The following is a 12,526-nucleotide window of genomic DNA, read 5'->3' as shown; positions in this document are numbered from 1 at the left end:
GCTGTACACTCTCGCCCTCGGCCTGTCTCGGGGTGTCTCGCCGAGTGTGTACAGCTACCATTAAATTTTTATAATGGTCCTACATAATCTCTCTTCAGCTGGTAGCACAAGCGTCGCGGTCAGCAAGAAAACCTCTGTAGTGGACAATCTGTTTCCACCGGGTTTTCTCCAGCGCCTCTTATGACATCGTATAGTTTTGAGTCGGTGTGTATTTCTCATGATAGGTCAATCTGGTTGGTGAACGGTCACATAACTTGCTTTCTGTGTTACCAACCACGATCAGTTTCTCCTAGTTCTGATGAGAACTCTGTCTCTGCGCATTGTATGGCCCAAATAAAACCCGTTGATGATATATTCAATAGACTCGTTAATATAAAATATGAAAAGAATTCGTCTCAACATTGCGTTTGATAAATGTTCAAACTCCCCTCAATCCATTTTCTATTATTAGAGTTTAAGAGGCATTTCTACTCGCGTCCAAAATGTCGTAATGTCAATAAAATATGGCCGTTTAATTTTGGACGATTACGAAATACTTACTTCAATCATATATCTTAAAGAATCAGATGTTACTCAAGGTTGGCATTAAAACTGTATCTGTCTAGAAATAGAACGAGATGTTCTTTTAGAAAAAGTTCTAGCGTTTAGTTTCGTAATTTTCAACAATGTTGCCAATGTAATAATGATGATACAATTATACGTATACGATTTTCATAATAAATCAATATATTATTTAACCTAACCTTTGAAGATAATAAAAAAGTAATTCACATTACACAGTGAAAAGATAGTAAAAGGTCAGCAACGCACTCGCGAGCCCTCTAGCATTGAGTGTCCATGGGCGGCGGTATCACTAAACATCAGGTGAGCCTCATGCCCGTTTGCTCCCTGTTCTTTAAACAATAATAATAATAAAATAAAAACACCTTTCATCTAACCAGATATTATTAGATGATTTGTAAATTAAATTGTTGCAAAAGCTGATACAGTAGTTTTAGTGTAGCAACGAAAACACAAAATAGCGGTGCGACGTCAGAACGCATAAGTAATAACAAAGCCGTGGTTGTTTGTACAATTTGACAGGAAAAGTCATTCGTGTGGGGTTTAGATAAATGTAGTGTTTGGCGTAGCTGCAGTATTCTTTATGTTGGCAACGATCGGTCTCGTGCCGTGTGCAGAGGTACGTATGAAGAATCTGGGCCGGCTGGAGTGACAATACTAAATTTGATCGTAACAATGCAATGCCTGACACGGCTATTCTCGGGTACAAATTAATATCAGCGCCATGATACTGTAACAGTATCCGCTGGAACTTCTGCTTATATATGCTCTGGTTTCAAAATGACATTTTCATGTAAATTAACACACCTTGGAGTCGATACCGATGGTCTTGTTGCACTCCTCACAGCCGTTGGCGAAGGCGCTTTCGTAGCATTTGATGCAGAACGGATGCTCATCTCTGAGCACATAGCGTTGACCCGTTAGGGACTCGTCGCACTGCCAGCAGCAGAAGTGTCCGCTATGCCAGTCCTTGTTCATCGCCTTGGTGTATTCGCTGCTGAAAATAAGCTGTAAAAAAACAAAATACATCAATCACAACTCAATGCAATCGTCTCGATGCACGAAAATAGAACAACTACATGTACCATACGAAATTCAAGTTCACGGACATTACTTTGTTTACCGCTTAGTACATTGGGAGATTTTTTGTAGAAAGTGTGCATAATTTGCAAATAAGGTGCATTTAATAGCGGTGAACATGAAATATTAATATATACCTTTAGTTATTTAGGGTATGTGAGGGTGGCCAAGGGAATATAAAATAGCTACTCAGGATGTGCTGACGTGGTAACTACAAGTAAAGAACTTGCTAGAGGCACTCATAACACTATCACATCGCACTTTGCACGCGGGTCAAGCGTTGGCCACCACAACACATACCCATCGTCGTTGACATTCGTGGTGGTGTTGGTCTGATCCAGCTCGGTAACCGTGACCTCACCATCCTTGGACTCCCTACGCTTAGAGGTCTTTTTGACCTTTCTGGTCTTTCGCTCGGTGGTAGTATATTGGACTTGGACGTCTACGTCAGCCATGGCAGAAATCGGTGCTGCCTGTTTCTTGAAGAAGGCGATATCACTGAACGCGGTCGCGACCCGAATTCGAATGGTACCAGTAGCTGAATCGCAGGAATAATTCCAGAATGTTTAGCGCCCGCGACGGTGGGGAGTTTGGGATTTAAATTTGGATGAGTGACGGAGAGGGCAGGTGCGCGGGCGGGCGTTTCCAAACGTCCGGAGATTCGTGCGTTCCGCGAGCGATCGGTTACCTAAAGCTCAAGAGATCCGATGTCTGCAGTACTCTCAGATGCCTACTCGTAAAATGTAGGCCGGAACGGAGCTTTGCTTAATGCAATCCCTTATCATTTGGCTTCATTTCAACTATCGCTATTGGTAATTGGTTAACAATCAACGATTTATTATCGACAACCAGAAATAAACAATTTCACCCTCATAAGTGCTGATTTATAAGGCTATGATATCGATGTATTGATTGATTTCTGGCAGTTAGTTAAGGTTTTTTTCAAGAGAATTTATAGACAATTATTCTACGGCGTAATTAGACATTATTCTTAGTATCAATCACATTCAATCCAAGAAAGAAGATTAACGATCGGGAACGATCAAAGCGGTCAATTTATAGTCCAGGTTTAATTTGTAAATAACTGCTTCAAGACTGATTTAAAGCTTTATGTTTTCAAACGAAAAATTGCTATTTTGAGTGTTTACTTGATACTTAGTGCTAATGTCGTGTTAAGTGCTATATAATTTATTTTGCATTATTTATTTAGTTAACCATTAAAACCCGATTCATAGGAAGTTATGAATGGGATTTCAATAACGGTTTGTTTAGTATTGGTAGGCCATGTGTGAAGTATCACTTAACACTTGCAATATTAGTTACATAATGTTGCAAGTAAATGGGTTATTTATTATGGGCTTAGTCGGTTACAGATTATACAATTATCTATGGTGTTGAGGTTCTGAGATCGGATGAAATAAAAAAAAATCTGTTTTATTTTTTCCCTAAATTTTGGGTGGATTAACATGCTTGCTAAGATATGCCAAGGGGATTTTTATAGGATACTTTATTCAAGAAAAATGCTGTTTTCTATACAATAGACTTAACATAAGCCTCAAATCCAACCAACAAACATAACTAAACATATATCAAAATCTATAATATAGCTATAGCTTTCAAAAAAGTGGTGTTAAAAATCAACTATTTATTACTTTAGAAACTCGTAAAACCTGACAGATGAAATATATATTAACATATTTGAAATGTTGGCATTTCTTTGCTTGTTATATATTAACTAGCTGACCCGGCAAACATTGTGTTGCCATGTTTTTGTGATGAAAAATAGATCTTGTTCGATTCTCAGACCTACCCAATACGCACACAAAATTTCATGAGAATCGGTCGAGCCGTTTCGGAGGAGTTCGGTTACTAACCCCGTGACACAAGAATTTTATATATTAGATTAAAAGTTTTATCTACCATTAGGGATGAAGTCCTACTGATGGAAGCCTATGTCCAGTTAACGATTAGGGATTTGTGTACCACATGCAAATAAATTATTATTATTACTCATTGTGACGTGCGTTTGGTGTCAGTATTTTCTTATTTTTTTGTTTTGATTATAGAACAGGGGGCAAACGGGCAGGAGGCTCACCTGATGATACCGCCGCCCATGGACACTCTCAATGCCAGAGGGCTCGCGAGTGCGTTGCCGTTAGCTATTTTAAATCAATAAAGAGGCAACAAAATTTGGGTAACTGTTTACATAATGTAATTTGTAATGCTGTTCAAAACAAGTCATGAACATTTTTGCAGCCTTCATACGCCAATGAAGGTCTCGGTCAGTTCATTCATTGGATATTTTTACGATTCGCAAAGACACGAAACATCTGGGCGTAGGATGAAAGAGATTTTAGTATTGCGGTGTAAAGGAAGTGATGACGTTGAGAATTTAATGATTTTTTTTCTATTATTTTTGGAGCTATGACGTAAATGAAACAAAAGAACTTAGCGAAGCAATGTGTTTAATCATTATATTAAAATTTAAGTGACTTTTATTCGGTCAATAAAATTTGTATAAAATCATTTTAACGAAATTAATACTGCTGTCGTCTAACGGATTAAGCGGTATTATTCATGTGTGTGTGCGTTTGTGAGGGCCGTGAATCCCTGAAAGGGGGGTTGCCGCTAGACGTAGCGAATACTATAAGCTTTGATTCAAAATGTAATCTATGCATACCTATGTTGATTGTGTAATCAATTGATAGGGCAGTAGATAAATATGACTCCTAATCAAGAACATTTCATAACAGAATTTGTAACCAACTAATTCGCACTAAAAAAAATTAAAATGGGGCTCGTGAAATATTGTTTAATTTAATGACGGCTTTTCTAAACCTTTCCAAACGACACTGGTGTTGATTAAACTATACACATAACTATATATGTAAAAATTTAATAGCACTGCATAATACTACACTAAAGTTTTTATTTTGTAAAAAGTTTTTTAGGGTATGATTAGTAAGTTGAGCAAGAACTCAGTTTATTTACCAGACGACACGAATACCCTAGCGGCATGGCTTTGTGGAAAGACCCCTTTAACAAAGGCGAGTGCTAAACGCTGTCTCAGAAACGACAGATATTTTGATATGTTCTCAGAGCTAATTCGCTAAACCACTTATTTATACGGTAATAATGTTACACAACTAACGCATAAGCATATAAGAAATAAACAGAATTAAGATTAATCTTAACTACCAAACCATATCCCGTCATCAAACTTATTTTTTCTGGATTGGCAAATGCGGTTTTAAGATGACTTGCTACTGTTAGCATGAACTACAGGGTTGGAATCATGTTTATTTAAAAAAATATTCAGAGAAATTCTGCAATAGTACGGGGTGAGTTTTTATGCGTCTATTGGTCATGACATGTTTGTTTCTTTACTATGTTCTCTATGTTCTCTTCTCTTTACTGTCAGAGGATGAATTGTGTATTTAAGAAATATCATTAACACAACTTTTTAGTTTTAAAGTTTAAAAAGAACTCAAACCATGTTTGTAAAATAGTAGTGAGTATTTACTTCCTATTATTAAACTCAATCAAGTGTTATCAAAAACAATATTTCGGCGATTCCATATGACTAAAAACAATAAATATTCCAAACTTATTTTTCGGCGTTGGGAAAAAAATACCGTCACTTTTTTACCGTCACGCGCTGATTCGAAGAGATTACAAGCCATAAATAACAAAAATATATAAAAACGGTACAATGCTAGTAACAATTATTAATATTTGTTAAAATTCTATTACAATTAATGAAATTCTGTAATAATCTCATAAGGTTAAATGAAATAATCGTATTATTTGTATTTATGTCTATGATAATAAAAGCCTTTTGTTAAACTTTATCTAATTTAACCAATTTTTGTAGAGCTGCATATATTAGAATAATTACTTCTTATGTTGTGTACACTATTACTCGCACACATTTTTTTAATGATTTTAATGCAACAAGCACTTATAGGCTAACATTTTAAAATTTAAGCTAAAAAAGACCGTACAAGTCGTATTATAAACGCTAGATCCGGCCCTGTTAAATGTATTTATTACTACCACAGTAACTCAATATTATGAGTTACCAAAGAATACTATACAACACATTAAATAAACAGGTTAGAAATAGTTTATGTTTCTAAATAAATCATGTATTTATTTGGCTGAGTATACAACCAAATGTATGTAATAATAATGAAAATTGGAATATAAATGGAAGTTGGCAAAGTTTTAATAACATATCTCAGATATAATCGCTGTTATACATATAAATATTTATTTTAATAAACAGTTCGTTTATTAATAATCTAATATAACCTTTTTTTCAAAATTTTCTTCGCATTGAATTGCAATGTAGAACAGCCCAACGAATTTAACTGAAGTGGGTCGAGGTTTCCCATAGATTATTCTTGGATTTCTTGCGCAATGTTTACATTTACGAATTTTAAGTTCAGAGTCATCCATAATACAGTGATCCTCTCTATAAGGTGGCACGCCATTGTGAATTTTATAATGATTTATCAAGTCCAAACTTAGTTATTTACATTTGCACCAGTTTCGACTGAGTTGTAATAAATCTAAAAATTCGTGTAGTTTTTGAATTGTTTAAAAAAAACGGTTTTACTCCTACAACGCGATTTCTTATATTGCGGTTTAGGCTTACCAGGTTATATATAAGGGGGTTTATTGTATTTAAATGTGCCGTACTTCGTTTATTATTACAGTGAATTTAGCTTATGGAAGCCAAACATTAAAGCCTAGTATCAATTTCCAGTCTCAAAGGAAGGTGAACTACGTGGGATTTTAAAACAAACGCAAGGATAATTAAACAGAAATATATTTCAGTCATGCACATTTAAGCTTAAAACAGCGTTCGTGCTTCGAAAGCTAATCAGCAATATTAGACCAGAAATCAACATCTTCTGATTCTTCATTTACCTCACTGTCTTCTCCCGTTTCTTTGATCTCATCTCTCTCTTCAAATGAACCTAACCTTGGAGGATTCTGATGCGTTACTTCCAATCTCTCCTCGCTACGATTGTTTGAAGTTTCATCAACGCTATTGAACTTTTCTTTTGACCGCGACCGACTTCTGGAATAAGAATGCGTCTCTAAATAAGGAGCGGTCCCAAAACCTGTGTAATTATTCTCTCTATTCATGCTTTTGAACTCTTCCTCCTCGAGTGACGTGAACACTTTCAGTTCCTCCTCGCGCGAGGCTCGCGACTCTTTCGATGAGTTCGAAGATGATGATCGTTTTCGAAAAGATCTCCTTCTACCACTCGGATCGTTTCGTTGAAGTGGCTTGCACTTAATTCCATCTAGTGATCTTAAACAGATTTAGAGAATAATGAGTCTTTGTTCCATGCATAGGGGTTTTAATGGTCTATGGAGACAATGAAAGGAAAGCTACGTCACTACAGAGCATGACTGTGACATGACGGATGAGGTGCAGTATAAAGACACTTAATATTAACCTTAAATAATTTTCGCTGTAAGCAACGTCTTCAATTTTACCGTCATCGTGTGATTGAAAGTTTATTTCGGGTAATGGAGAAGTGCTCTTGGGTATGTACTCCCACGTCAACTTATCTTTATTGTAATCGCCGTTGTGATTCTTATCATCGGAATCATTCGTATCTGAAACGGTTTCAGAAGAAGTTGGTGATACCTTTTTATTTCCAACACTGAACGATTCTGCCGCCTGCGAGATTATAGTTTTCGTTTTTGTCGAATACCTTTCGGGTTTATAATCACCGTTTGCTCGGTTATCTTCAATGGAATCTTGGCCAAAGCTAGATATTTTTGTTGAGAACAATAAAGCCGTTGAGTTAGTTTTGTCGCCGTAAAATTTTACAGCCGCTGTCTTAATGCATCCATCGGTATTTTCAGTTAAGTGGAGGTATCCCTGACCGCATTCTATGGTCCAGTCTCGATTTGCTGCCTTTCGAAGAAGTCTCGTATAGTATTCAACTAGGTCTTGAAAATTTGGCTCGGCTTCGGGGACGATTCCGCTTAATATGTGTCTAATACATTCGACGGCTTCGTTGAACCCCGCGTAGGTTATAATAACAGATAATAGGAGACCCATTGTCACTGGTCACTGGAGAGGTAGGGTGGTGAAGATAGGGCAGGGATCGGATGCAGCGGTCTCTGGGGCAAGATATGAACTGAAATTAAAAGATTGCACTTGCCAAAGATTGTGTCCACATTTAGAACTGCGTTTGGCATTGTGACTAGATGTAGGAACGATTGTTTAGTGAAAATATTCGTCGTGGCTTTTGAACAGCGAAATAATGTATTAATATAGCTATGTCCAATAAAGAAAACCGAAAATAACAAACATATTTCTATTTTCTTTTGAGTAATGAGAAATGTAATAAAGAATTTGTATGAGACTTGACATTGAAACTGTGTCTGGAAATAGTTTTCAATCCACTAAATTCAGCGTGAGTCATCGACCTCATGAGGATAAAAATCGAGTTACTTGCGCACGCGCCGAGCTCTCGAAATTTATTAAAAATGGCTTCCAAATTTTACGCAGTAAATATTAATTTTGTCACAGTGCCAGAAAATTATTACCATCAAAGTATTTAAAAACCTAAGGAGATATTGTAAATATTTTACTCGGGATATATCTATTATCATTGAAGATTTACCAACCAATTAAGATATAAATATGATTCGTTTTCGCAAATAAATTTATAGATTATGTACAAAATAGGGCTGTCTAAAATGATTCGTCACAGAAGAACTAGAAAAAGAAGACTCAGTCTTCTAGCATACCGCATACAGAGAGAAAACATGTTAGCTACAAACTTTATAAACATTAACATTGGTCTAATTTATTTTCTCGCCAAACGACCTGCCCGGTGTAATTTATTTCGACTCAGAACGCAATAACTACCAATACTAAGCAATCGTAAAATTTCAGGTTCAAATCTAATCATTATTTGGTATACGATTCCGGGCCATACATAATTGAGGATTTTATTTTTACTCTGTACTAACTAATCACGTACAACAATAGAATATATAAAAGTTAGTTGCTATGTAAAAAACGAATACAATGTAGCAGTTGAAAAGAATGCCTTCGTCTGGCTATACTCTCGGGGCGTAACTACGACGATTTAGGACATCGTCTCGCTTATACACTAAGAAAGCCCGAGAGAGCAAAATGTACAGCCCTGTTCGTACATTATTCATTATAATTCCTAATGAAATATTTATAATCTATCGTGATTAAATTCCTTTTAATACTCATCTGTGTTTACACTTACGCCAAGTTGTATTGCCGAGTTTCTTTTAGAATTAGCGGAGGAGCAATTTGACGTCATGATATCAGAAGAAGGCAAAATCAAAATATACCATATCAATTATTATAAAACGTTTGAGTAAAATCTACAACTAGTAAGTGTAGTGCCGTAGAATTCAAAAATGCCAATAAAAAAATCAAACCAAAAAAATTGTCTTAAGCATAAAAAATGTATTTTTTAAAGTTTTTAATTAAGGAATTTAGCAGTGATTATTTTATTAGTGATTTTTCTGGTGTTTTCAGTACTTTTAATTATATATAATGCAATAATAAAATGGGAAAAAAATTGTTTTATTTTTTACTTTTAATGTTAACCCATTATCCGCCTAGTAAGTACACTGAAATCTGATGCAGGCAAAAATATTGAAATAGTTCACAAATGACATACGTCGATTAAAAGTACCTAAACAAAACTCTAGATAATTGGTAAAATTTATTGAATAAAGAGAAATTATCAGCCAGTGGCGGTCAGTATGTTCTCGTAGGATTATATTTATCACGGTAGTCAAATAGCTATTAGCAGACGAGGTATGTATAAACAAACTAATGCGAGGAATAATTATGATACATCATTACGTAATATGACAATAATGAGAAGCAAAATGGTATTTAATTTTAATTCAAACGTTTCTTTGAGTACATTGTGTCTGTTTGAATTTTATAATAATCAATTATAATTTTTGTTTTCGAATCTATTGAAATGTTTATTATCAATTAACATTACTATTTGATTATAGATAATATATATTTGATAATTTTGAAAGTTTTTTAATAAATAAAAATTATGTTTTTTGATTTAGAGGAGATAAAACATTTCCTGCCATATTGTTGTGACGCTTGTGACGAAAAAATCCACAAAATATTGTATATTGGGTGACCTTAAAAAAACATAATTATTTAAGTTATATCACAGCAATCTCTTAAATTAATATTTAAAAAAATTGTGATCTCATTTTTCCTAGTATAATTTTATGCATAGGTACACGTTGTTTTAGGATAAATAAATAGACATTTGTCTAACATTCCAGACAGTAATCTATTTCTTGCCACAGGATTAAAATAGACACATATACAATTAAGCGACGTTTTAATCCTTGTGAGGTATCTTTCCAATGACCTTGGGTTAAAGTGAAAGTTATCCTCCGCGTACGGAGTTAGCCACGCGCGTAACTCGATACGCGATGACGTCACAGGCGGGCCGTGCGCACGAGTGGACCGCATTAAATCACACTGAACCATTGCTTTACAATTAGATTACTTAAAACTTCATTACTAAAGAGTGAAACGTTCGTAGTTAAATAAAAACAATTTTATAAATGTTTTATCGTATTAGTAGTAATAAAATATTCGTAACGAAAATCGTTATGTGTGTCAACAACGAAAATAACGGCAGAGAGCATTGAACGGCGGCTTTCAAGGAGACTATTATCAAGTTGCGTAGGAAAACAAATGTAGGTTATATGATGTGCCAAGAAACGCACGTTTTTATAGTAAAGCTGTGCTTAGGAAATTGAGTTTTTCATTCAAGAAACTTATGAATGAGATAAAAATTACGTATGTGATTGTCGTGTTATACCAATGTTTTTAATCGTATGCTAACTGTTTTTCATAAGACAGCAGGCAACCAAACAAATGGGTTACTTCAAATAAAGCGATAACCACCGCCCATGGACACCTGTAACATCAGGGGTTTTCGACCTCCCCGTGTGGTTAACCTCCCCTCAGTAGTATCGCTTCGGAAATTATTGGCAGCTGGCAAAAAATAAGAATAAACTGCCTTAAAAATCGTTATGTTTTGGAATGCCAGGCAGGAGGAAAAGGATGGAATTTCGCATTCTGTCTCCAGTTCTGATGGCATTCAGCCGTAGGCATTAGTACTCCCCAGAATCCCGGTAGAAGATGCTGAATTGTATTTTAGGGACATTGATATCTTTATAAGTGCGTGTTATTTCAAGGTCATACTGATTTTCCAATATAAAAATTGTACTCGGAGACTGTGAGGAATGGTTTTCTAGCCGCAAAAGGTGAGCTAATTGACAGCACTGTTTAATATAGTTCGATAGTAATTTATAGTTAATATGAAACAAGAATTATGTTACTTCCTTTAAGTCTCATACCAGTCCTCTTTCCGTACACACTTAGAAAAGTATTCTTTAATTCACTCACAGTATGAGAAAATTAACAATGTAGTAGTCAAAAATTGCTAACTAAGTACGCATAACTATAAGACCTCTAGCTATTGTTGATAAAGTGCAATACTGTGTCTTCATATCAACGGTATATAACTGAAAATATTAAATGGCTTTCAACAAAATGTTTTCCACTGGCCAATGTCGGTATGTGAAGTGACAAATTAATTACATATGTCATCGCTCCAGCTTATTTCTGGAGTTGTTTACTTTCGGCTGAACCATCTTAGTTTTTATAGACTTGTTTATTTGATTTGATTGTATTAATTTTGTTTCAAATATGTGATACTTTTAATAGAAGTATTTCCGAAGCAAATCCACATCAAGAAAAGATCGTATCAATCCTTTAAAGGCTGGCAACGCACTCGCCCTCTGGCATTGAGTGTCCATGAGTACCCACACCTTAACATCAGTTGCCCCTGTTCTATGAACTGGCAGTAAATGTAAAATTAGAAGCATTTAATGTATATTACTTTTTTGACGTTCATAATTGTACATTATGTTACCTACATGAATAAATTATTTTGATTTGAATTGAATATGGTTTGACTTAAGTCCTATATCCCCTAAGTGTGACAGAGGGCATCCAGCGTAGTATAAAACCAGCCCGATCGTTCCTGGGTAGATACAATGATTTTAGTGCATTAACTTTATCCAGGACGTCAAGGAAAACCACCGGTGACAGAAGGCATCCCTGCCTAACGCCAGAACTCACGAACACTGCCTCTGATACAGACCATTGTAGGTGTAATTCTCGTAAATGTAAGGGTTTTAGGGACATATGAATACACGATATTCGTATGTTAAAATTCAAATGCCCAATAGATTTTCTTAAATATAACAAAATAAGCAAATGCTAAAGCAACAAGTTATCCGGATGAACCCTATAAATTACAATTAAATTCCTCAATTAGATCAAATAATAAATAAATGCTATGTGAAACTATATGCCTAGAAAAGAGCGTACTAATACTTTAAAGGCCGGCAACGCACCGGCGAGTCTTCTGGCAATGGGCGCTAATATCAGATGAATCTGTTACATAGAAATTGATTTTGTTCCGTAGCTAACTGCTTGCTGCTATATTATAAGAGTCAAAATTTTATTAAAATTATTAAATCTAAACCCCTCAAACCACCGGTACAATTAAGCTAGTGCCTATTAAAATTTGTACTTATAATGACCCAAGATTGTAATCCGAATTAGACACGATCATAAAAATAATATTCTGCATATTTTTGTCTTGAGTGCCAATTTTTTAAACAAATGTATCGTTTTAGATTTTCCATGAAGTCATTGACTTGCGTCGATGCCAAGATGGTCTTCCTACATAGAGCGATTGACAGGTTTTGCCAAAGTGCCAATCGATCAAGTTCGGGGCTAGAA

At 35.3% G+C, this 12,526-nt stretch overlaps 1 protein-coding gene across 7 annotated transcripts in view; it reads right to left on the bottom strand.

The window, feature by feature from the left end:
- Nucleotides 1-12,526, bottom strand: part of LOC110993521 (four and a half LIM domains protein 2) — a 123,110-nt gene that overhangs the window by 19,790 nt on the left and 90,794 nt on the right. For 4 of the 7 annotated variants that reach the window (XM_045632458.1, XM_022259811.2, XM_022259815.2 and 1 more), the window contains one exon: nucleotides 1,369-1,569. In XM_045632458.1, the coding sequence (XP_045488414.1) occupies nucleotides 1,369-1,569 (201 nt within the window). Of the gene's footprint in view, nucleotides 1-1,368; nucleotides 1,570-1,941; nucleotides 2,199-6,576; nucleotides 6,968-7,115; nucleotides 7,817-12,526 lie in introns of those variants that run through there. The other 3 variants (XM_022259817.2, XM_022259812.2, XM_022259813.2) reach the window with 3 other exon arrangements.

This window comes from Pieris rapae, chromosome 19 (assembly GCF_905147795.1).
Source record: "Pieris rapae chromosome 19, ilPieRapa1.1, whole genome shotgun sequence".
NCBI lineage: Eukaryota > Metazoa > Arthropoda > Insecta > Lepidoptera > Pieridae > Pieris > Pieris rapae.
The sequence above is the reverse complement of the archived record's forward strand: the minus strand, read 5'-3'. Positions and strand labels throughout refer to the sequence as shown.